Source organism: Perognathus longimembris, chromosome 6 (assembly GCF_023159225.1).
Source record: "Perognathus longimembris pacificus isolate PPM17 chromosome 6, ASM2315922v1, whole genome shotgun sequence".
NCBI lineage: Eukaryota > Metazoa > Chordata > Mammalia > Rodentia > Heteromyidae > Perognathus > Perognathus longimembris.
In genome coordinates, this window is record NC_063166.1 from 52,984,072 (window position 1) to 53,010,859 (window position 26,788).

A 26,788-nucleotide genomic window follows, 5' to 3' on the forward strand; every position below is an offset into this window, starting at 1 on the left:
ATATATGTGTATATGTACATACATCAGAGTATTATATGTGTGTGTACACATTACAATGATTGAAAAAACTACCTGTACAAGTTATTTCACTTGATGCCCGGGTAAGTGTACTGTCACTCTGGTCACTTACACACAGCAGCCGTGGTGTGTGTGTGTGTGTGTGTATGTGTGTGCGCACGCCAATATTAGGGCTAGAATGCAGGGTCTGAGAGCTGTCCCTGAGCTTTTTGCTCAAAGCTAGCAGTCTACCACTTGAGCTCCAGCTCCACTTCCAGTATTTTAAGTGATTTATTGGTGATAAGAGTCTCACAGACTTTCCTGTTGATTCTGGCTTTCAACTACAAACCTCAAATCCTCCTGAGTAGATAGGATTATAGGCATGAGCCACTGGCACTGGGCCATCAGCCATTCTTGATGTTTATGTAGGCAAGACTGTGGACATGAGAGTTGCATGTGAATCAGCACAGTGCCCCCAAACCATGCTCCTTCAGAACCATATCACATACTTCATATTGTTCCTTGATCCCTTAACATTCAGACATAAATAAGGATAAAGTTCAGAAAACACTTTTTGTTTTACACAAAGAAAAGGATTCATATTTTATTTACTAAACACTATTTATTTAAATACAAAATATGGGCTGTGATTATTGCTATGTTTTTACAGTTAGCAGTTTGAATTTGAGATACTGAGGCAGAAACACCCTGATGGATCTGAAATAGGCTAAGGCTTGGTGGTGGAGGAAGGCTGGCTTCAGGCTTGGGTAAAAAAAAGGCACTAGCTTGCTTATGTTCAGCTACATGCTTCTTTTCTCATAAATGGCTGTGTATAACACACTAGTGAACAACAGAACCATTATACCTCCTGCTACAATACTCAGCCTTATTTCTGTGTTTCAGAGACCTAGAGCCATCAGGAAATACCTCTTGAGAGAGTCATAACACACACAGAGATCTCAGGAGATAAAATGTGTTTTTGCATTATTTTAGCCAGTGCTTTCTTCCCTCAAAGATTTATTTCCTGCATGATCATCAATGTTTTCATTTCAAGAAGCTGCCAAAATACATTACCTCTGATTTTATACAGACTCTAAAGTTAGGCTACAAAAAGCAAGTAAACAACTACATGTGCCAAAAGATTTACAACCTTACAATTTCATTGGCAGGAAATGGGACACAGAAGAGGATTACAAATAAATTATCATCTTCAGACTTACAAACAAAACTTCCTTTGATTAGTTATTAACGTATGTCAGAAAAGTAAAAGGAATACAATTAAGCCTTTATAAACAACTGGGGCTTGATCTGCTCTCTCCAATATCCTGGTGACATCTTCAGTTTAAGAGGCACTGGAGACAGCCAGCTTCTTCAAATGATCCATGAACACCTGCAGGCTGACGTCATCAGTTAGGATAGGTGCTCCAGTTTCCTGAAATGTAACAATAAAGTCTTACTGGCAGAGACCTTAAAAACCAGTTAGAATTTATAAGCTGTTGTTGAAAGGAGTAACACTGATCAAGATATACTGTATTCATAAAAAATAATAATAAAAAGGATTTTTTTTGTGCTTTTGAGTACCATTCTGCCTCAGAACATTCTTAGGTGTCACCTGTGCTCCCCACTACCCCGCCCTCTGCCTAGCAAACCACTGTTAACTTTCCCTAACAAACCCTTTCTTGCTCCACATAAACAAGACCACCCCTTCCCACTGCAAGCATCATTTTGAGAATATGCTTTTCTACTTTAACCCCTTCCATGGTGCTGAGGGCTCCTCTGGAGCTGAGCTCCCCACCAGCCGTGAGTTGCCTGTGTCCTGCACTCTCTCTTCCACGTGCTCTACCATTTGGACAGACCCTAGCCATAGATCTAAACACTTAAACAGCAACTTGAGAATGGCACAGTCATAGCTAAGTGAAAGTCAATAGCTCCAGTGATAGATGGGTATTTGCAGTAGTAGAAGACATTTATGTTTTAACTAATGTTCAAAGAAAAAGAACTCAATAGAAACCTCAATCTGTAGCAAATTTCATAGAAAAAATGAAAATATACAAGACATCTATGACATATATAATTCCTATCATCTAGAAAACAGCTACTAAGCTGGGAACTCATAGCTCATGCCTGTAATCCTAGCTACTCAGGAGTCTGAGATCTGATCTTTGAACCATGGTTCAAAGCCAGCCCAGGCAGAAAAAGTCCATGAGACTCTTATCTCCAATAAACCACTAGAAGTGACACTGTGGCTCAACTGGTAGAGCACTAGCTTTGAGCTGAAGAGCTCAAGGACAACACCTAGGCCCAGGGTTCATGCCCCATGACCAAAAGATAAAGAAAAAAGAAGGAAGGAAGGAAGGAAGGAAGGAAGGAAGGAAGGAAGGAAGGAAGGAAGGAAGGAAAGAAGGAAGGAAGGAAGGGAAAAGAAAAGAAAAGAAAAGAAAAGAAAAGAAAGAAAAACAGCTACTAAGAACCAGTTATCATTTTATAATTTACTTTCTTTGTGGTGCATATGTGTGTATATATGTATATATTTCTTTCAAACCTTCTAAATGTATGTTACAATTAGAAAAATGTAATCATGATCAAATGGAAGAAAATTTCCAGTAGATGATGTACTCACCCATCAAATGTAATTAACAACCCTGGACTGTTTATATAAACCAAACCTAAAACTTTGAAAGATGGAAAAAAGCCATCAGATAAATTAGAAACCTGGGGATCTGAAGAAATGACACAATAGTATTATTTGGGTTTCCTTTACTCTTCATAGAGCCCAAATTTGTAGCTGAAGAAGATGGCAAGTTGTCAGAGTATATCAATTTCAAAAATAATAACAAAGCAATCAACCAATGAATAAATAAATAAAACAAAAACTGACCACTGTCTCCAGCCAAAGGATCAGAATATTCTAACAAGACAGGAAAATGGTGTAATAGTACTAACCATTGTATTCTAGCCAAAGATGACCAAAAAAAAAGCCCATTGCAAAGGCAAAGTGGATACCTAATACTTCCACTGTAAAGAAACAGTAACACTTTCACACCAATAGCACCACCAGGAGTCAGAGATGATTGAGTATAGAACTGGAAATCGTATCCTTGATAGCCTATAACAAATCTGCTGCAGCCAGGTGCCAGTGGCTCACATCTATAATCCTAGCTACTCAGGAGGCTGAGATCTCAGGATATGGTTCAAAGCCTGCCTGGGTAGCAAAGTCCATGAGACTCTTATCCCCAATAAACTACTCAGAAATAAGCCAGAAGTGGTGCTGTGGCTCAAGTTGTCGAGCACAATCCTTGAGCACAAAGAGTCTCAGGGACAGCACCCAGGCCCTGAGTTCAAGCCCTAGGACCAGTAAAAGAAGAAAAAACAAGAAAGGAATCTGCTGTGACAGTGTCAAAGAGACCATTGAGGTAACCTGGATTTCCACCTCCATCTGAAAAAGGAATGCCCCTCATCCTTTCCACTGGATAACATGAAGAGGCCTAGAAGAGAGTCAGGATTTCCACCATAACCCAAGAATAACTAGGCCATCTTTACAGTGGTGTCTTGATGGGAACTCTCATACCTACTAAGCAGTAACAAGGAATCACCACTCTTCCCATTCAGATGTCAACAAAGGCCAGTAGAAAATCTAGACTTCTACCAGGCAGTAACAAAGACAATGTACCTCCACATGGAGTGGTGTCACAGAAAACTAAATAAAATCAGGTGTAAATAAAAAATACGCAAATACTAAACTGTTCAAATTTCAACTAAGAATCAATTGTGATATCTAGAATTAAGATCTCAAACTCAAAACAAAAATAATTATATTATATATTACATGTTATGTATATTACAATATTCTAACAATGTTGGAAGTATCTGGTAAAGACATTAAATAGCCAAAGTAAAAATGTTTCAGGGAGCAATTACAAGTAAGTGTGAAATAAATGGAAACCTCAGAAAAGATATTAAATCTCCAGCTGGGAATGCGGCCGAGTGGTAGAGTGTTTGCCTAGCATGCATGAAGCCCTGGGTTCCATTCCTCAGCACCACATAAACAGAAAAGGCCAGAAGTGGTGCTGTGGCTCAAGTGGTAGAGTGCTAGCCTTGAACAAAAGAAGCTCAGGTACAGTGCCAGGGCCTGAGTTCAAGCCCCAGGATTGGCAAAAGAAAGAAAGAAAATTTCAGAAGAGTAGAAGGCAAAACAAACCAAATGGAAATTTTAGAACTGAAAAATGCACAAATAAAAAGCTCTGTGGACAGGTTTAGTTCAGAAAGTTAACAGAAAAAAAAATCTAAACTGGAAGATAACAGAACTTAACTGAATAATAGAAAATGAAAGATTAAAAATTTAAAAACCATGGCTGGGGATATGGCCTAGTGGCAAGAGTGCCTGCCTCGGATACACGAGGCCCTAGGTTCGATTCCCCAGCACCACATATATGGAAAACGGCCAGAAGCGGCGCTGTGGCTCAAGTGGCAGAGTGCTAGCCTTGAGCGGGAAGAAGCCAGGGACAGTGCTCAGGCCCTGAGTCCAAGGCCCAGGACTGGCGCAAAAAAAAAAAAAAAAAAAAAAAAAAAAAAATTAAAAACCAGACTTCCAAGACCTGTAGCACTACCAAAAGACTTTAAAAAAACAAACAAACATGTGTCACTGGAATTCAGGGAAGAAGGAAAATGAGAAGAAGGTAGAAGAGTTCAAAGAAATAATGGCTGAAAACCTACCAATTTGGGCAAGAGATATACACCTACAGAAACAAGAAGCTTAGCAACTAAAGCTGAGTAAGCCCACAGAAACTGATGCCAAATCACTTTGTAATTAAACTTTTCAAGTTCAACAACAAAGAAATACTGAAAATCACCCAGAGAAAAATGATACCTCATCTACAATGGAAAAACAATGAAACAACAATAAATTACTCCAGAAGCCATAGTATGTGGCACAGTATTTTTCAAATGTTAAAAAAAAATAGGCTATCAAACTCCAAAAACCAGAGCATATATATGTATGCATATATTTTAGAAGGAAACAAAACACATTCTCTGGAGGAAAATTATGAATCTATCACTGTTACCAAGCACTGGTGGTTCATGCTTGTAATCTTAACTACTGAGGATGCTGATAGCTAAAGACTATGCTTAGGACACTTTTAGGAGAACATAAAGTCACACAAAATGCCATACTTTTGTATGATATTTATTGATATTAACTCCAGGAAATAGAAACAAGAGGATTTTTTATTTTTTCTGTTTGTTTTCTTTCTTTTGTTGTTTGTTTCTATGTCTTTGGGAGTGTAAGAGGAGGCACAGAAATGAAGGGACAAAGGGCGAACAAATGCAGCAATGGTATTTACGAGACACTATGTTAAAAATGAACTATACAACTTGTGGGCAGATGGGAGAGAAAACATGGAAAAGAGTGAAGGAAGGGGTGACATTGTCCAAAATGAAATGTACTCTTTGCCTTACTTATATAACAGTAATCCCTCTGTTTTTAGCATTTTCAAATAAAAATAATTTTTAAAAATTAAATTAAAAAGAAGAAGCTAGACCAAGCAGGAAAGTCTATGAGACTCTTACCTACGATTAAGCAGACAGAAGCCAGAAGTGGAGGTACAGCTCAAGTGCTACAGCACATCTTAAGTAGAAAAGCTTAAAGACGGCGCCTAGGCCCTGAATTCAAGCCTCAGTACAAGCACAACCCCGCCCCCGTGTGTGTGTGTATGTGTGTGTGTGTGTGTGTGTGTGTGTGTATGTGTGAACACACACATATCCCCAAATGATGTTGGGAAGATGAAAGTTTCCCCACCCCTGCAATCATGCTGTGGGGAAAAAAGCTAATTCCAAAAAGTTATCTGTATGATTTCCTCACTGGCCATGGGGCTTGAACCCAGGGCCTATGTGCTGTCTTTGAGCTTTTTTGTTGAAGGCTAATGCTCTACCACTTTGAGCCATAGCACTGCTTCCAGATTTTGAGGAGTTAATTGGGAGATAAGAGTCTCATTGGGACTTTTCTGCCTGGGCTAGTTTCAATCTGATATCCTCATCTCAGCCTCCTAAGTACCTAGGATTATAGGCATGAGCCATTGGCATGAACCAGCTATGTCTATGTGATTTCATATACCTAACATCCTAGATGACAAAATTATAGAAATAGAGAGTAATTAGCAGTTTCGGGTGTTAAGTACAAGGTAGAGGCAGGAAGTGAGGAATGACTCTAAAAAAAAAAAAAACATGAGAGATCCTCTTGGTATTGGAAATGTTTATCTTGACTGCAGCAATGACAGTACCATGGTTATGATACCGAATGACTGTTTTGTAGACTGTGACTAGTAAAACAAAAATGAGCAAAAGATTTATGGGCTGGGTACTGGTGGCTCCTGCCTAGAATCCCAGCTAGTGAGAGGCTGAGATTTGAGGATCAAGGTTCAGCCAGACCAGGTAGGAAAGTCCACGAGACTCTTATATCCAATTAACCACTGCAAGAAAACTGCAAGTGTCACTGTGAATCAAAGTGCCTTCAGCACAAGAGCTCAGAGACAGTGCCTAGGCCTTGAATTCAAGCCCCACAGATAACAAAAAACAAACAAACAAAAAAAAAACGCATGGGACCTATAACTTGATATTCTTTCTTTCTTTCTTTCTTTTTTTTTTTTTTTTTTGGCATTTTTAATGGTGCTTGATCACAGGATCTAAGGGCTGCTTTTTCACCCAAGGTAGCGTTCTACCATTTGAGTGAGCCACAGCTCCACTTCTAGTTTTTGTCTGATTAATTGTAAATAAGAGTGTCACGGACTTTCATGATGAGCCACTGGCACCCAGCATCTTTGTATTATTTCTTAGAAAGGCACATAAGTGGGCTGGGGATATGGCCTAGTGGCAAGAGCGCTTGCCTCGTATACTTGAAGCCCTGGGTTCGATTCCCCAGCACCACATATACAGAAAATGGCCAGAAGTGGTGCTGCGACTCAAGTGGCAGAGTGCTAGCCTTGAGCAAAGAGAAGCCAGGGACAGTGCTCAGGCCCTGAGTCCAAGGCCCAGGACTGGCAAAAAAAAAAAAAAGAAAGGCATATAAGTTCACAAATAAATAACAATGTATGTAATAACAAGTTTAACTTTTAAAAACACAATAGGAAAAGAGCATTTTTTTGAAGTCATCTCAGAGAGAAATGAATGATGGGAATAATTAGACAAAGGAGAAAGTGAGGAGGAAGCCAAAGCAGCGATGAGCAGAAATGGACCTATGGTCTTGGCAAGGAGGGAGAGGACATGAGGTCATATGGCTATGGGTATAGGGAAAGATGAATGGAGGCCACAGTGCAGTATTAGTCCCTGATCTAAACCTGGCAGATTATGCTGTACATTTTAAAAGGGAACTACACAGGCAGCACCCCAACTCTCACTGCAACTATGTCATTCAAAGTTTCCCCATCCCAGTAGAATATCCAAGTTAACCTGAGTCCCACTTTACCAAGAGTCCCACTTTACACAAATTTAAAACAAATACTCTACCACCTTCCCCAAATATCTGTCAATTTCTTACCTGTCCCCAAGCATACAGATTATTGTGTGTCTGAGATGGGTTCACTTTGGACAGAAGGAATCGTGCCTTTAAAACAAAAAACAAAAAATTAAGATTATAAGTGATATTGCTATAATAGAAAAAACAAAGATGAACTTTTATACCATTTCTTTAGTTAGATGAGAAATCATTTTATTATATAGGAACCTACTTCTTTAGCTTAAACTCACTGGCTGAAACATTATGAATCCTATACCTTGATGTCAGCATCTTCATATACAAAGAAGTCAGCTGGTGATGTAACTCAGTGGTAGAGAGCTTGCCTAGCAAATCCCAGGTTCAATTCCCAGAATGGCAAGATAAGAAAGAAGTCATACTTGGAAGATCACTATTTGTCAATTTCTGCCACAACATAAGAGTAGTACCCACCTTATTTAGATTTATAGCCATAAAAATAGGCCTTGAAACAAACAACATTCAGCTAAAACTCAGCTCACTCACCTGACTGCCACCATGCTCTGTGTTGATGTAACGCGGCATTGGGAAGCGTGCCTGAAGAATTTCTTGAGCATCATCTAGTGGTGCCTGCAGTAGGTGCTTGAAGTTTTCGTACTCAGGCATGTCCTGATATCCAGCTTTCCGCCACTGGGCTATGGTCTATACCAAAACAAATGCACCTGCTGTTGAAACACTGAAGGCCCATTTACTGCTGCTTCTGATAGTCTTCTACTATCACCCCACTACCACCTGGAATTGCTTTCCAGTGAGAAATGCTTATATCAAAAAAGAGAGATTTCACCCAGGTACCAGCGGCTCCCACCTATAATCCTAGCTATTTAGGAGGTTGAGATCTATCTAAAGATCATGGTTCAAAGCTATCCCAAGAAGAACATCCATGAGACTTCATTTCCAATTAACCACCAAAAGCCAGGAATGGAATTGTGGCTCAAGTGGTAGAACACCAGCCTGGAGCAAAGAAGCTCAGGGACAGTGCCCAGGGCCTGAGTTCAAGCTCCAGGACAAGTATACCCACACCTATACCCCACTCCACAACAGGGGGTGGGGGGGAAGGAGAGGAAAGGGGGTGTACGGTGAGAAGCAAAGTAGGGCTGCCCAGGAATAGGCAAAAAAAAGTGCATCCAAGGAGGCAATTACACAATTCTCCCAGAAGCTTTAGTCATCAGTCAAATATCCTCTTCCCTTTCTAAATGCACAAAACGACTAAGTAGCAAAGCCCTGGGTTCGATTCCTCAGTACAACATAATCAGAAAAAGCTGGAAGTGGCACTGTGGCTCAAGTGGTAGAATGCTAGCCGTAAGCAAAAGATGCCAAGGGATAATGCTCAGGCCCTGAGTTCAAGTGCCAGGACTGGCAAAAAAATCCCCCCAAAATGATGCAAATAATCAGAGGAGCCACCCTCTTTTTTTTTTTTTTTTTTTTTTTTCCAGTCCTGGGGCTTGTACTCAGGGCCTGGGCATGGCTTCTGGCTTCTTTTTGCTCAAGGATAGCACTCTACTTCTTAAGCCATAGCACCACATCTGGTGTTTTCTGTTTATATGGTACTAAGGAATCAAACCCAGGGCTTCATGCATGGTAGGTAAGCACTCTACCACTAAACCACCTTCCCAGCCCCTCACTCCTTTTTTTAGGACACTTAGTTTCCCTTGAAAAACATCCATGACCAAACCAGGAATCCACAGATTCCATGTAATGTTCCCTATGTCAGGTTATTTCATCAAAGAAAAACCAGGGGCTAGAAATATGGACTAGTGGTAAAGTGCTCACCTCATATACATGAAGCCCTGGGTTTGCTTGCTTCCTCCCTCAGCAACATATATATATAGAAAAAGCCAGAAGTAGCACTGTGGCTCAAGTGGTAGAGTGCTAGCTTTGAGCAAAAAGAAGCCAGGGACAGTGCTCAGGCCCTGAGTTCAAGCCCCAGGACTGGCAAAAAAAAAAAAAAGATAGAAAGAAAGCCATAGACCAAACCTAACTGGTACAATTCTGAAAGGAGAGTAGTTAAGCAGCGCTGTGGCTCAAGTGGCAGAGTGCTAGCCTTGAGCGGGAAGAAGCCAGGGACAGTGCTCAGGCCCTGAGTCCAAGGCCCAGGACTGGCCAAAAAAAAAAAAAAAAAAAAAGAAAGAATTAGTGTTGCCTGTTTATTTCAGAAATAACGTTGATTTTTTAAAAATCACCTGACTGCATTTGTTCACCCTTCCTCCCTCCCTTTCTGCCCTACTCCCAATACAAAAAAAAAAAAAAATCTGAGATTTGCTTATAGCCAAGAGTGTTAAACTTCTAAAATATACAAATACTCTAGGAGTCTAAAAATTTTTACTGACCAGAAAAAAGCCACTATATTGATTTTATTTTTAAATTTATTTTTCAATTAGCTTTCAGTAGTTGTACAAAAGGGTTTTAATTCAACATGTCAGTTTTAGTACAATGCATCTTGATCAATGTCACCCCCTTTCATCATTCTCTCCCTTTTATATTCATTTTAGTAAACTGAGCTTCCTAAGTGTTAATTCTTGTTTCACATGTTATATAAAAAACTTAAATTGCCAGGTACTGGTAGCTCACATCTGTAATCCTAGCTACTCAGAAGGATGAGATCTGAGGATCACAGTTCCAAGCCAGCTCAGGCAGGAACATCCATGAGACGCTAATCTTTAATTAATCACCAAGAAGCCAAAGTTGAGCTGTGGCTCAAGAAGTAGAGCACCTAAGCTTGAGCTAAAAAACCTCAGAGACAGTACGCAGATTCTGAGTTCAAACTCAAGGACTGGTACAAAAACACAAAAATAAACCAAATTATTAAATAATAAAACCAAAACAGTAGTTAGGAAAGAAATTAATTATACCATCTTACCTCACCAAGATAAATGACAATTTGGAAGAAAGTGTCCATCAGCAAAATTCTGTCAGCCAAAATGCTGCTGCTGTCCAAGAGCACAGGCTAAAGAAAAAGGAAAAGCTGTGTTGGTCTTTCCTCTCCCCACAGGGCAACCACTCCAGTCTCAACACACGATTCCACACCCAGGAATGTTCACAAATGTTGGTGACATAGGACTCCATCGTCACACATTCCCAATCTTTGCTCTCCAGCTCAGTGGTTCTAATCTCCACTGTGCAGGAGAAAACAGCTGGAAATAATCTCTCACCAAATGCAAAGAGGAAGAAGTTAATAACATGTGATCTAGGAACCAGAAGTAATTCAGAACATTCTGGTTTGTGCTAGAAATGCATTGAATCAAGACTATCTTTCTCTCAAATCTATTTCACCTGTGGTTGGAATAAGCGAGTGTACTTACAACATTTAATATAATTTTCAATGACTTTTTTTTTTTTTTTTTTTTTTGGCCATTCCTGGGCCTTGGACTCAGGCCTGAGCACCATCCCTGGCTTCTTCCCGCTCAAGGCTAGTACTCTGCCACCTGAGCCACAGCGCCCCTTCTGGCCGTTTTCCATATATGTGGTGCTAGGGAATCGAACCAAGAGCTTCATGTGTAGGAGGCAAGCACTCTTGCCACTAGGCCATATTCCCAGCCCAATTTTCAATGACTTTTATGTCAATAATAAAAGAAACTTGTACTCATTTAAGAAAGTTTCAAACCCTAGCACAACCAATATTAATATTTTGAATCATAGTATTTTGGATTATTTCTATATTGTTCTTTATTTTTATTTATTGATTTACTTGTTTGCTTTTTTTTTTTTTTTGCCAGTCCTAGGCCTTGGACTCAGGGCCTGAGCACTGTCCCTGGCTTCTTTTTGCTCAAGGCTAGCACTCTGCCATTAGAGCCATAGCGCCACTTCTGGCCATTTTCTTTCTATATATGTGGTGCTGGGGAATCGAACCCAGGGCTTCATGTATACGAGGAAAACACTCTTGCCACTAGGCCATATTCCCAGCCCCTGTTTGCTTATTCTTGTGCTAATACTGGGGCTTAAACTCAGGGCCTCATGTTCTCACTTGGCTTTTTCACTCAAGGTTTGTTCTCTACCACTTGAGCCAGAGCTCCAAGTCTGGTCTTTCACTGATCAACTGGAGATAAAAGTATCAAAGATTTGTTTGCCTAGGCTGGCTTCAAGCTTTCTGACTCCTTAGTAGCTAGGATTATAGGAGTCACTCACATCAATAGTGCTTTATTTTTGCATGCTTCTAAAAAGTGTAATTTAGAAAAGATTTCTTTCCTTCTCACACTAGTTGAAAGATCGTAACTGGCTTTATTTGCAAATCAGGCAATTCTATTCTATTCCATTAAGTAGAGTAAGTGTTCTTTTCAATAAGTTTCTATTTTGTTTTTGTGTAATGTCTTGATATAAGGATTTACATTTCTTTGTTACATAAATTATGTAACTCTTTTTTTTTTTTTTTTTTTTGCTGTTCCTAGGGCTTGAACTCAGGTCCTGGCCACTGTCCCTGAGCTACTTTTGCTCAAGGCTACCACTCTACCACTTGAGTCACAGTGCCACTTCCAGCTCTTTATGAGTATGTGGTACTGAGGAATCGAACCCAGGGCTTCATGCATGCTATGCAAGCACTTTTCCACTAAGCCACATTCCCAGCCAATGTGACTATTTCTTATTTACATTTTGCAAAGAAATAGAAAATGGACTACTGTAATAGAGAATAAGATAATGATCTAAACATTCAATAGAATAAATCTATATAGAGAATTATAGTAGTCCATTTTCTACTTCTTTGTACAAATCTTTTTCTTCAAATATTTTACTAGACATGGAATTATTGCTTAGATTATATAAGCTCAATGAAAAAGCAAAGTACTCTGATATTTAAAAGTGTGTGTGTGTGTGTGTGTGTGTGTGTGTGGTTTTTTGTTGTTTGTTGTTGTTTTTTTTTTTTTTTGGTTGGTCACGGAGCTTGATTTCTGGGCCTAAACGCTATCCCTGAGCTATTCAGCTGAAGGCTAGCACTCCACCACTTGAGTCACAGTGCCACTTCCAGTTTTCTGGTGGTTAAGTGGAGATACGAGTCTCACGGACTTTCCTGCCCAGGCTGGCTTTGAACCAAGATCCTCATATTTGGGCAGGGAAAGTGGCTTAATGGTAGAGTGCTTGCCTAGCATGCAAGGAAGCCCTGGGTTCCATTCTTCAGTACCATATAAACAGAAAAAACTAGATGTGGTGCTGTGGATCAAGTGGCAGATTGCTAGCCTTGAGAAAAGGAAGCTCTGGGGGGCTGGGGATATAGCCTAGTGGCAAGAGTGCCTGCCTCGGATACACGAGGCCCTAGGTTCGATTCCCCAGCACCACATATACAGAAAACGGCCAGAAGCGGCGCTGTGGCTCAAGTGGCAGAGTGCTAGCCTTGAGCGGGAAGAAGCCAGGGACGGTGCTCGGGCCCTGGGTCCAAGGCCCAGGACTGGCCAAAAAAAAAAAGAGAAAAGGAAGCTCTGGAACAGTTCCAAAGTTTTTTATATTTACTCCTGTCTTTCTCAAAGAATACCTTTTTATTTCCTTTGACTTTTCCCTATAATTTTTAATACTCAGAAACAATGTTAAATTACTACAGAATTCTCAAAGCGTGTTCTTTTCTCTTTTAAACAGTTTCACCCTAGAAGGAAATTTGTAGAAAAAACATACATACTAAATGATTGTAATTCTTAGAAAGCATGCACATATTGCTGGGTGCCAGTGGCTCATGCCTATAATCCTAGCTGGGATCTGAGGATTGCCATTGGAAGCCAACCAGACAGGAAAGTCCATGAGACTCTCATCGCCAAACAGACACCAAGAAGCCAGAAGTGGTAGGTGACTAGCCTAAGCAAGAAAAATTAAGAAATAGCACCCAAGCCCTGAGTTCAAAACTAAGATTGCCAAAAGAAAAAAAAAAAAAAAGCATGTACACACAGTCTTACCTCTGGGGGTCCATGAAAGGAGTAGGAGTAAAGAATGGGCTGGATCATAATAAGAGACTGCGTCAGGTCCTGACGGGCAAAGTGGTGTCGATAATAGGAAGACTCATCAGGACTGTTGTTAAAGACTTGAAGAAATGGAGACCTTCTAAGATGGAACATGAACTGCATTGACCAAAAAAAAAAAAACAGGATGAATACATATAGCTGTATCCCTGGATAGTAGAAAGCAGACTCCCCCTCCCTCTTGGGTCCCTGAAATAGTGTAGAGTACATACAGAGGAAAAAGAGCCTCTGGTCTCACAGACACAGAGAGTAGAAGCTGGCACAGGAACAGGTGGAAGAAGGAAATGGAGAATTGTTACTCGGTAAACGTAGAATTTCAGTATTGCAAGATGAAAAATTCCAGAGATCTGTTGCACAACAACATAAATGTGCTTAATACTATGTAATTATACACCTAAAAGAGTGAAGACAGTGAATTTTGTGTTGTGATTCTTACCACTTTAAATTTTTTTTTTTTTTTTTTTGCCAGTCCGGAACTTGCCAGCTTGAACTCAAGGCCTGAGCACTGTCCCTGGCTTCTTTTTGCTCAAAGCTAGCACTCTGCCACTTGAACCACAGCACCACTTCTGGCCTTTTTTAATTATGCGGTGCTGAGGAATCAAACCCAGGGCTTCATGTATACGAGGTGAGCACATTACCACTAGGCCATATTCCCAGGCCCACTTTAAAATTTTTACAGACCTAAAAAAAAAAAAGCTTCAGGCTGGGAATGTGGCTTAGTGGTAGAGTGCTTACTAATAGCATGCATGAAGCCCTGGGTTCAATTCCTCAGTACTACATAAATTGAAAAAGACCAAAGTGGAATTGTGGCTCTGGTAGAGTGCTAGCCTTGAGCAAAAGAAGCTAAGGGACAGTGCCCAGGCCCTAAGTTCAAGACCCAGGACTGGCAAAAAAAAAAAAAATTACATATACATATATATAGTTTATAGATACATTAAAGCTCCCATATGAAAGGAGAAAGGCAAAGAAACATTTATTTCCAGAATTCCTGGACTGGGCTATGGAAAGAGAACATCTATTCTCAAAGCAATTAAATCCACAGAGAAAAGAAGCACACTTAGGGTTTTGAGTTATAAGCCACGGTATAAAAAATGCATTACTGGGATAGGGGAGGGAAACCAACAGGAGACTTTCCAAAGCTGTAAGGTCTGAGGATACACCTAAAAGGCCAGAGGACTGAGGCAGAAGAGATCTTGGACACAAGAACAACAGCTAAGAGCTCAGAACATAGACTGGTAGATTGGAGTGAAGTAAGAACAGGGAATAGAACAATAGATTGCACTAGAAAGGTATGTTCATTACCCTAAGGATTACAAAAGGTGGGATAGACTTTTAGCTCACTGTAAAGAGAAATGAGCCTTGAGAACTATAAGCATCCCAAGGCTCCAAATATTAAGTCACAGGTTCCTAAATAATAATTAGTGCTGATATTTAACACATCTATATGCAATGCACAAAGTGTGTGACAAGAATTACCTAATTTGTCCAATAAGCTCATGTGGTAGGTTCTTTTTTCCATTTGTAGATGAGGAAGCTGAAGTACAGAGAGGTAAGCAACTTGCTCAAGGTCACCTTACTCTTGAGTGGTAGAGCTAGACTCTAATCCAGGATATCTAGCTCCAGAGAGCAGGCTCTTGACCTCTACCCTAGAATGCCTTGTCAGAAAAAATCTTAGAAACCATATCATCTTGTGGTTTCCAATCTGTGCTCCTTAGGCTTGGCAAATCTTGGGGGCTTCTAGGAATGGGGGCTGTGGTGGGATTCAATGGGTGAGTGATATTTGGGCAATACCAAAGCAGTACCAAGTTTACTGGTTTGCACATTATCTTTTGAGGGAGGATCCTTTGGAATAAAGAATTTTGGATGTGAGAGCAATCTGGATGCAACATCTGTTACCCCACTGACCACCAGGATTCCTCGCTCATTGTCCCATGTGCGTCCCTCCTGAAGCTGTGTACTTGGTAGAAAAGGACAACTTTCCCCAATACTGAAGGACTGGTCTTTGGTCAAAGGTACAGGAGTAGCTGTGCTCCCCCACTAGAACCTCAAAAAAAGCTCTTAAGGGGCTGGGAATGTGGCCTAGTGGCAAGAGTGCTTGCCTCGTATACTTGAAGCCCAGGGGTTTGATTCCCCAGCACCACATATATAGAAAATGGCCAGAAGTGGCGCTGTGGCCTAAGTGCCAGAGTGCTAGCCTTGAGCAAAAAGAAGCCAGGGACAGTGCTCAGGCCCTGAGTCCAAGCACCAGAAATGGCAAAAAAAAAAAAGCTCTCAAGAATTTCGTGACTTTAAGGAGACTGCAAAATAATTCTCCCTTCTGAAAATGAAAAAACTAAGATCCACAAAGGTTTGGGACCTCATCAGCACTGGCCAGCACTGGCCAGTCAAGAGTTCTTCCCACATTACAACACCACCTCAAAGGCTCAGGGGTTGGTATATGGGAGTCTCAGGCTCCTGCCTATCAGTGTTCTCACATTTGTAAAGCTATACAAGTGCCTCACACAGTGCTAGATATTTAATACTTGATTGATCTCAGCTCATGAAGTCCTCCTAGCCACCCACATTTCCTCATTTACAGATGAGGATGCAGGTTCAGAAAAAGTAAAATAACCTTTATCAACTATAGTCTCTATCTCAAAACAAAAAAGTCTCCACTTTAATTCCAAGAACAGACAAGTTTATTTCTATCACAATTTATTCTTCTATATTTACTTTTTAAAACATGTATTCCTTACCTGGGGGTATAGTGAAAAGGAATCTGATAACCTAAAAGATGTAGGGTCATCTTTGTTATATTGTCCAAACTTCTGACACTGTTAAAAATATAAAGAAAAAAGGAAAGAGAAGAAAATCTAAGTTAGCGTCACCTGGATTAAAAGCTATGTTGCAATCTTACTGCTTCTTTCTATGAGTTTTCAACCAACATTCTCAGACAGCAAAGGCAAACAAATCACCAGGAGTTCTTGCTAAAACACAAGACTAGGAGTAGCTCTGTGGAAGAGATGCATTTAGTATGCTCAAGGCCTTAGCTTCAATCTCCAATATTAAAAAAAACAAAGCAGACCTAGGAAGCTAGAAATTAATATTATTAGTAATAATATATATAATAAGAAAGTAAAAATAGGTACTTTCATCTACTCCCAAGGTTCTCTGCCTCCCTCATCAGTCTTAAGAGTTACCCATACTTGAAATAAGAGTCAACACTAAGAGTTAACACTAACGGTGGATACCAGTGGTTCAAGTCTATAATCTTAGCTACTCAGAAGGCTGAGATCTGATGATTTCGATTTGAAGCCAACCTGGGCAGGAAAGTCAGTAAGACTCTTATCTCCACTTAACCAGCAAAAGCCAAAAATGGAGCTATGCCCCAAGTGGTAGAGCACTAGCCTTGAGTGAAAAAGCTAAAGGTCAAAAACCAGGCCCTGAAATCAAGTCCCAGTACCAGCAAAAAAAAAAAAAAAAGAAAGAAAGAAAGGAAAAAAAAAGTTCACATTAACTTCCCATTTTGGATTTGATAGTCTTTTTCTATGTTTTTATTAGTTCTTCTGTTAGCATAATTACTAATGACAAAGCTTCTGCTCCTTCTATCTCTACTGCCACCAACCTTGTCTCAGCTCCCTTGAGCTTACAAAATTCTTTTTTTTTTTTTTTGCCAGTCCTGGGGCTTGAACTCAGGGCCTAGGAACTGTCCTTAAGTTCTTTTTGCTCAAGGCTAGCCCTACATCACTTGAGTCACAGCGCTACTCCTAGTTTTTTTGTGTATGCGGTACTGAGGAATCAAACCCAGGGCTTTGTGCATGGTAGGCAAGCACTCTACCACTAAGCCAAACTCCTGGCCCACAAAATTCTTTCATCTTTAATAAGTGTCTTTTCTTCCAGAAATCTCCCTTCTACAGTGATGTGTTATATAAACACAAGTCCATGCTACAAAAACTGCTTCAGAATCGTACTTTATGTCTAATTTCTCCCTAAAAAGACACTTTGCAATGCTTCCTGGTTCCTCTCTCCTGCTTGGGCCTGGACTGATACATGAAGCATCTCTCACTATGCATGGATCCCAATTTCTAAAACTCATCTCCTAGATGCTGGGAGAAAATATAGGACCATACCTTTCATTAATGTAACAATTGTAAACATGCACAGATTTGCAGCAAATATTCCATACCTTTTGTTTTAACTATGCTGTCAGCTTTTGAACAAATGCACACTTAACAATGATTTGATACACTCTCAGAATACCCAATGTTTGACACAAGGTAAACAACTGATAAATTCTTGCTAAGTAACTATATAAAACAATAGGTTTAATTGACAATTTTCTTTTCTCAAAAGTAGAACAGAGACCAAGACTGAACCCAATGCTATTACTTTCAACTTACTAGTCTGATGAGTTGTCGGTCCAACCACCGGAGCACATCAGGCCCCTCCTCTGACTCTGCCCGGAACACTCCAAGCCGTGCCATCAAGACTGCAGCAGCCTCTTGATCAAATGCAGCTTCTATGTGCCTGAGCTGACTCTGTGCATCTGCCCAACTGACAATTCCAGAGTTAGTGCCAGGCATATGTTCAGAAGTAACTACAAGGCCAGATCTCCACTTTGATAAACATAAATCTTATTTCTTTATGAGGACAATTCATATTTGTACTGTACTTGCACTAAGGACATTTGGCATGCATTTTTTTAATTTTCTTTTCTTGGCCAGTCCTGGGGCTTGAATTCAGGGCCTAGGCTGTCTCTGAATTTCTTTTTGCTCAAGGCTAGCACTCTACCTCTTGAGCCACAACACCACTTCCAGCTTTCTGTTTATGTGGTACTGAGGAATCAAACCCAGGGCTTTATGCATGCTAGGCAAGCACTCTACCACTAAGACACATTCCCAGCCCTTGGCATACATTTTTAATTATCCATGGTGACATCTGAAGGCTATCAGCTCAAAAGAAAAATGATAAAGGAGAATTTCTCCATATCCACAAGACACAAAAGTAGAAACTCAAGAGAAAAGCCTGAATATAATGTTCTTCCTTCTATGTCAACCCTAAAAAAAATGTAAATGTTTCAAATTCACAGAATGACTTCCCAGTATCACCTCTATGGAAAAAAGCATGAGCACATATAACAGATATCATGAACAAAGCTAAAAGACAACAGATAGACCAGGAATAAATACACAATGAGCATGTGTGTTGTATGCATTTATTCCTGGTCTATCTGTTTGAAGCTTTAACAAGGAGGATGGTTTACTTATGTAATAAAGGAGATAGTAAAAAATAATATTTGAGCTATATCTTATTAAAAGGTATTCCTCTAAGACAAATGCTTAAAAAATCCAGTTGGACTGGTGAGAATTATCCAATAAAACCAGAAAGACCAACTCAAAGATGGCCAAACATCTTTTCATAGGAAAACTTTCAGGAGTTCAAGATTAAGAAAAGGTGCTACTCACTTGCGGGCAATGGTGGTCACTCGAATGCGTTTCTGGGTGCTGGAATGTTGATATTGAGTAACAAACTGGACGGCTCCTCTACCTCCCTGGGGGATTGGGGCATTGTGCTGCAGGGTGAGAGGTCACATATATGGTTACTGGCATATGACTCAAACACAGTCACAGCTCCTACTAGGCTCTTCTCAACTACTGCAGGGATAAGATGCTTGAAGCATTTTAAAAGACACAATAAGGAAGTTTATACTCCACGGTATGTAACTTCTACCTAAAGGAAAGAGGAGAGGGAGAGGAAAAGAGAAAAGAAGCAGACTTACTAATAAACTTCTGGGGTGGGAAGTATAGCCTCAAGGGTAGAGCATATATTTAGCAAACATGAGGCCTTGTGTTCAGTGTCCTTCACCAGCGAGGAAAACCTGAGCTCCAGTTATCAATGAGTGCTGGAATGTTTAAGGATGAAATGCACAGTATGACTGCAAGTTGTTCTGAAATGCATCAAAAATAAGGACAAAGTAGCTACAGTAAAATGCTAATCTTTGTGGATTTATAGGTATTCACTATATCATTATTTAAGTGTTTTGTATTTTGGATTTTTTCTTAATGAAGTATGAGGGAAAGATTTGACACATTCAAAAAACTCACCAAAATTATAATGGCTGGTAAAAGTCCTAACACTTTTTATGACCTTTTCAGCACAATAACAAAGGGATAAAAGTAAACTTCAATCTAATGCTGACTAACCCCTAGAAAAAATAAAAAAGACCATGACAGACTAGTATCATGCCTAATCCAATACCAAAGTAGTAGCACATTGTGGATAAAGTAGTCAGAGAGCACTAGTCTGTAATAAATCAGACCGGACACTATAACATGAAGACACATGAAGAAATCCAGCACACCTGATTGACAACTTCAAAGTAGATGCCAAGGGTAGATGTGGGGTCTAGGCCACAGATTTTCCACTGACTTGTGCCACCAACACCAAGTTCCTAGGGTTGGAAAGAGGAACTGTGATTAGCTGTCTATGAAAAGTACTGATTGAGCAGGACAGGCCACTTAGAATTTCTCTTTTTCTATGTAATAATTGGAAATCTTTTTTACTGAGAAACAGAGCATCAGAAAGCATAGCATTTCCAGAACTCTAAAATTAAATTTGTCTTATTGGTACTATAAATTAATTCCATGACAACATATTATGAAATGAAGTGGTACATAACATTGAATTCAACAAAGACTCAAGTCAGGTAGGGGAAGAAATACAGTAGGAAGAATAATTACTTACTTAGTTTGAAAGTTTTATGAACCTCTTTCATGAGTATTATTAGAACAAGAAATAGTGTAACGGAGCCTGGTACAATGACATACATCTCTAATCATAGTACTCAGGAGGCTGAGGCAGGATCCTGCTATGTTGCTCATGCTGCTCTTAAACTCTTAAACTCTTGGGCTTAAGTGAACCTCCCATGTTAATTTCCCAAACAGCCAGAACTAATGGCATGTGTCACTATGCCTAGCTTAAAATGCTAATTTCTAATTATGCAAAAGCTACACATAAATTCTCAGTGAGAACGGAGGAGAATGGAGTAGCAAGAAGGCTCTTTTTTTAAATTGATTTGTTGAATGGTACACAAAGACAAATACAAGGTTCACTTAAATGTGAATTTGAGTATTATTTTATAATGACATCTATAAAAGACCACATGTTTCAAAAGAGACCTAGAATCTCCAACTGTAATTACTTTTAAAATATATACCCTGTCTTCAAAAAGGTGTTGGCCACTACACATTGCAACACATCTCAAGCACATCTGTGCTTACAAAGTAATGTACTTATGCATTGGGAGAGTCATCTGTAGCACTCTGCATCCACCGACAGTATACAGTTTGTTGTTCTCACAAAGACAATAAGAAGACATGAAAGACAACATCTCCTGCAGGCCTCTCCAGTGTGCCAGGCCCTATTAGAAGTGCTTTGCTTTTTTAATTCTCCTAATAATGTTGGAAAGTCGGTACTCTGCTATCTTCACTTGCAAGGTAAATAACATTATCATAGAGCCATTAAGTTCTTTGCCCAGGCCACACATCTACCAAGTGGTAGTCTTGTGTCCTGCATCTATACTATCTCTACAGTTCACACACTTAGTGAGGAAGATCATGAGGGAAGGACATGACTGTGGACCCCATGGCAGATAAGTGGAGGACATGGGCCACCAAGTGATGACTAAACTTTGTTCACATAAGTTCATCATGTGATACTAGAGAACACAGATGTCTGCATCTGTATCACTTCTTTTGCTCTATCAACTCTGGTGGTCCCTGTTGTGTTAGGTTCATTATCAGCTAAAAGTGAGGCAAAGGTGTCACCTCTAAGGGTACTAAACACAAAAGATTTACTCTAAAATGTTTTGTTGAATGTTTGTGGCTCTGGGGTTGGGAATATGACCTAGTGGCAAGAGTGCTTGCCTCATATACATGAAGCCCTGGGTTCGATTCCCCAGCACCACATATATAGAAAACGGCCAGAAGTGGCGCTGTGGCTCAAGTGCCAGAGTGCTAGCCTTGAGCAAAAAGAAGCCAGGGACAGTGCTCAGGCCCTGAGTCCAAGGCCCAGGACTGGCAAAAAAAAAAAAAAAAAAGCCTGTGGCTCTGTAGTGTAGCAAATCGTGCACAGGTTATAGAGTAAAGAGAACCTAGGATATAGCTTTTCCATGTTATCTCTCCCTGAGAAAGATTTCAACATACTCTTTGAACCACAGTTTCAGACTTTTTGATCTTTCAGATATATAGACAGAAGAACAGATGATGCCATGCCTCAGAGTTGTGGTTGTCAGTGAGGGCTATCCTGTTCCCTCACTGGATATACTTGACAGCTGATACATTGTAAGGTCAATAACTCCTCTATACAGCAGTGAAAGTAATGGAATTTTCCTTACATTTTCTGATACACATGGTCCTTTCGCATTCAGAGATACACATGGACCAATGGCTCCTGCAATCTTCAGTTCCCGGGAAGTCTAAAATAAATTGTACAAGAGTATACAGTTAAAAATCAGAGATTATCTTTGTTACTTGGCTTAAATATGTCTTTTTATGGGTAATATACGTTTTAATTAAAAAAGGAAAAAGAAAAAAAAATCAGAGATCAGCCAGGGGCCAGTGACTCATACCTGTAATCCTAGCTACTCAGGAGGCTGAGATCTAAGGATCACCCCAGGCAGGAAACTCCATGAGATTATTATTTCCAACAAACTACTCCAAAAATTTAAAAAACAATAACAAAAAAGAAACAGCTGGAAGTGGCTCTGTGGTTCAAGTGGTAGAGTGCTAGCCTTAAGCAAACAAAGCTCAAGAACAGCCCGGGTCCCAGGCCCAGAGTTCAAGTGCCAGGAGAGGGAAAAAAAAAAAAAAACCAAAACATCACTGAGATCCACTCTGCTCTCAAGATAGTCATAATAAATGCTTCAAGGAAAATATGTTAATGTTATTTTACCAAGAGAAAAATCCCACACTGATTACAGCATCCAACTACTCGCCTATATCCTATATATTGATTAAAATTTTATTGAATTTTGCCCTTCAAAGTGGCAGCAAGATAGAGTAATATTTCCAAACCTCTGTTCACTTTTCACAATGAAATTATGAGCTGGTGCTAGGTACCAGTAGCTCATGCCTGTAATCCTAGCTACTCAGGAGGCTGAGATCTGAGGATCATGGCTTGAAGCCAGTCAGGGCAGGAAAGTCTGTGAGACTCTCATCTCCAATTAACCAACAAAAAAGCTGGAAGTGGAACTGTGGCTCAAGTGGTAGAGTATAGCCTTGAGACCAAAGCTCAGGGATAGTGCCCAGGCCCTGATTTGAAGGCCCAGGACCAGAACCAGCAAAACAAAACAAAACTTAATTTATGAACCCCAACATAATTACAAGACCAACAAATTTTTTTTAATCTAAATTCACTTCTAAAAGTCCACTCTTGGGCTGGGGATATGGCCTAGTGGCAAGAGTGCTTGCCTCGTATACATGAGGCCCTGGGTTCAATTCCCCAGCACCACATATACAGAAAACGGCCAGAAGTGGCGCTGTGGCTCAAGTGGCAGAGTGCTAGCCTTGAGCAAAAAGCCAGGGACAGTGCTCAGGCCCTGAGTTCAAGGCCCAGAACTGGCAAAAAAAAAAAAAAAAAACACCAAAAAAAACAATAAAAGTCCACTCTTTCTCACCTAAAAAAAAACCAAAACACTAATTTAAGAATGTTGCAAAACAGCCTAATCTACAATTATCATTTCTACTACTTTCTTTAATGTTTTCTCAATGACTTAAGAATCCATTATCAGGGACTGAGCTTCTGCACAGAAAAAACAAAATGCACAATGCTGTCTACTTCAGAGCTTTCTGATTAGTGCAACGTAGTGACCCACACTGATGGTAGATGCTGGCCTGTGTGTGGCTTCCTGTCAAGCCACAATAGGGCATCTAATGAATTCCCCATTACTCTCTCCCAACCTCTGTCCTAAAGCAGAGTGAAGCAGGACCTGCAGGGAACCACCAACTCTTTGTTTAGAATGTTAATAAATATATAAGTTATCATTGAGAAGCAAATGGACAAGGTGAATAGTATACTCCGTGACAGCCTTCTATTGGGATCCTTTTAAATAGTGGCCTAGGTGCTTGTATGCAGCAGGCTAAAACTATCAGAAAATCCAAAATGAAAGCAAAATGAAAAGAAAGCAAAACATCAATTCCATTAATGTTTTAAGTCTATCACACCTTTACTTCCAATGTAGCACCAAATGCCATTCGGAAATCTCCATTAAAATCTTTACTGAAAATTCTTTGGAATGTCTGCTTGAAGAGAGAAGTGTTAAAAGAATCTCCCATCACCATGTGGCCTCTAAGTGAGAAAAGAAAAAAAAGATGTTAGGATGACTGCAAGCCCATTTACATGTTCCCTCAGTATTTACAAACAAGGGGAAAAAAAACCCTGAAAATATACCATAAGAGAGACACTACTGACTAACTTAAATGGAAAACAGCATGTATAGTGTGTAAATAGGAAAGAAACTATTTCCAAAACATTAAATGAAGAATCCCCAATAACAGCTTCATACTTTGATGAATATAGTAATTACACAAAGCTACAGAGGTAATAATTTCACTATATTCACATGCAAAAAAAGAAAAAAAAAAGCCAGGTATCAATGTCTCAGGCCCATAATCCTTACCTACGCAGGAAACTGAGATATGAGGATTGAGGTACAAAGATAGCATAGGCAGAAAAATCCATGAAACTCCCAAATCCAAATAACCACCACAAAGCTGGAAGTAGATCTGTGGCTCTAAGTGGTAAAGTGCCAGCTTTGAATGAAAAAACTAAGTGACAAGGTACAGGCCTTGGATTCAAGCCCCAGCACCAAAAATAAAAAAATTAAAAGTTGGGAAATCCAAATAAAAGTATAGCTTAATGAAGTGGGCCAATTCCAACTTCCTAAGGTTGACAATGTACAATTTTTGTGTAAGAAGCTATATGGAAGAGTACAGATGAACCTACCTGAAATCTTATCTCATCAGCAATTTCTACAAATCTATTTCTGACAGAAAAATTAATGGAAGACAAAAATGCAGAGTATGTTGACACATGCATATAATCACAGCAACTAAGTAGACTGAAGCAGGAGGATTGTGAGTTTGGGAATAATTATGATATATAGAAAGACCCTGACCACTTCCCGACCAAAAAAAGTACCTTCAATCAAAAATCTCATCAGTTTAAATGTGTCAATATAAATAACATTCCGATACCTACACACATAAACATGTGTTACTATGGGGTGTGTGTGTGTGTGCGTGCGTGTGCGTGTGTATACTGTAGAAATGACTGTTGCTGTCAAGGGAAAAATCCCCCACATTTGAGACTACAGCAGTGACCTGTAGATTTGCATGAAATAAGAGGAACTGAGTTTCAGTTGATCTTCCCTCTAAATGACCAGCTATGTATTGAGAAAACACCTCAAAATACCAAATAAGCTCATCTTAAATCCTCATACAAACTTCTATATCTTTTTTTTGTCATAATGAAACATTTATGGAACAGGATGATTTGACCTAAATACATATGTCTAGAGTCAAATATATACCAATGAGACTCTGATAGAAATGACCTCTCCATAGAAACTACATGCATGTGTGCAAGCACGTGCACACACACGCGCACACACACACACACAACTCACAAATACTCTAAAGCTTCTCATTGAGTGCTCCAAATCAATAATTCCTATGGGGCCTTGGCCGGAGTCCCTCTCACTTAGTGTACCTCACTAATATAAATGCATATCAGAGCCCATGGGGACTCTAATTCTATCAAGCCCATTGGCTGCTCCCCAGCACAGCTGCAAGCAACTCAGGCTCCACCTTCTATCCCCTCTATGAAGACAAGTAGTACCAGATAGTCATAAGCAGAATCTCAGGCCCCATTGAGAGCTATATGCTTGTACTTCTAAAACTGTTCCATGTATGTGAATCACTAGGACTTTGTAAAATGAAGGTTTTGAGTCAGTAGGTTAAAAGGCTGTACTTCCAATGAGCTCACAGGGGAGGCTAATGCTGAATGGTACTCAAGCTCTGCTCCCTGTTAGAATCACTGCAGGAATTGTAAAAACTTCTGATGCCTACTGTAGGCATGGTATACACAACTGAATCCAGCACTCAGGGCTGAGGCAAGAGAACCACCAAGTTTGAGGTCTGGGGTACACAGAGAAACCTTGTCTCCAAAAAAGAAAAACAAAACAAATAACAACAACAAAAAGCAGATGTTGGGCTAAATGCCTGCTAATTAAATCAGAATTTTGCAGGAGACAAGATCTAGGTGAGGCTGGGAATATGGCCTAGTGGTAAAGTGCTTGCCTCATATACATGAAGCCCTAGGTTCGATTCCTCAGCACCACATAATACAGAAAAAGCCAGAAGTGGCACTGTGGCTCAAGTGGCAGAGTGCTAGCCTTGAGCAAAAAGAAGCCAGGGACAGTGCTCAGGCCCTGAGTCCATGCCCCAGGACTGGCAACAAAAACAAAACAAATAAACAAAAGATCTAGGTGAATCTAATGGGTAGTTTGGCTTTAAGTCAGAGCTCAACAACTGTATTTCTTACTCTTTCATGTGTACCTGAATCTCCTAGAGATTCAGACACCAGAGAATATTTCTAATCAGTTCCTCTGAGCTTCTAAGGCTCCTGGTCCAGGCCCTTGCATGCTGAAAACCACAGCTTTACATTTGGACTTGTGAGTACAATACTCAGTTAGGCTCTGAATCAGTGCATGCTGTAGGCGGACAAGACACTTGGTACTAGTCATCAAGTATGGTCACTCCACCAAGCCAAGTTTCTTCTCATTGCTTTGACAATCAGACTCTCCTTTCCTCCCTTACTCCATGTTTGTTTTTAGTTTCTTGGCCTGATCTGCATATAATTTTCTAAGAAGGAAAGTTACACATATATAATTTGTTTGCAGGAACCCAAGAACTTCCTGCTTATCACTGCTTCTTCCTCCAAGGGACCCAATGCCCTCACCAGGCACCCAATAAAAGCTCCTAAGTTAGCTAGCCCTGGCAACTCTTAGGGACCCATCACTCATTTCTTTCCTTGAATAACATGTTTGCCAAATGTTCACTGTCAACACACCCAGTGAGATTTGGACAACACTTCATCTCCAAAAGTCCAGTTTGATCAAGGGCACAGGCATAAATATCAATGCAGTGACCGTTTGCAGCAGTCCGATTAGCAAGCATCTCATAGTGCTGTGAAGAGAAGAAAATTATCTTTAGGAAACAGTAACTTTATTCCCAAAGTATGTTTTAACATACAAAAGGATGCAACCAGCTGGGTGCCGGTGACTCACACCTGT

General features: G+C 40.0%; 1 protein-coding gene across 1 annotated transcript in view; it reads right to left on the reverse strand.

Moving 5' to 3' along the window:
• Window positions 1-298: 298 nt before the first annotated feature.
• The window catches only part of Sec23b (SEC23 homolog B, COPII coat complex component), a 40,199-nt gene continuing 13,709 nt past the window's right edge, over window positions 299-26,788 (reverse strand). Inside the window, exons 10-21 of the mRNA XM_048348732.1 lie at window positions 26,566-26,681; window positions 23,658-23,781; window positions 21,830-21,910; window positions 19,796-19,885; window positions 18,900-19,006; window positions 17,835-17,988; window positions 16,191-16,268; window positions 13,393-13,554; window positions 10,380-10,466; window positions 8,009-8,164; window positions 7,529-7,594; window positions 299-1,429 (exon numbers count right to left, since the gene is read on the reverse strand). Coding sequence (XP_048204689.1) covers window positions 1,340-1,429; window positions 7,529-7,594; window positions 8,009-8,164; window positions 10,380-10,466; window positions 13,393-13,554; window positions 16,191-16,268; window positions 17,835-17,988; window positions 18,900-19,006; window positions 19,796-19,885; window positions 21,830-21,910; window positions 23,658-23,781; window positions 26,566-26,681 — 1,311 coding nt within the window. The 3' untranslated portion in view covers window positions 299-1,339. The remainder of the gene's footprint in view (window positions 1,430-7,528; window positions 7,595-8,008; window positions 8,165-10,379; window positions 10,467-13,392; window positions 13,555-16,190; window positions 16,269-17,834; window positions 17,989-18,899; window positions 19,007-19,795; window positions 19,886-21,829; window positions 21,911-23,657; window positions 23,782-26,565; window positions 26,682-26,788) is intronic.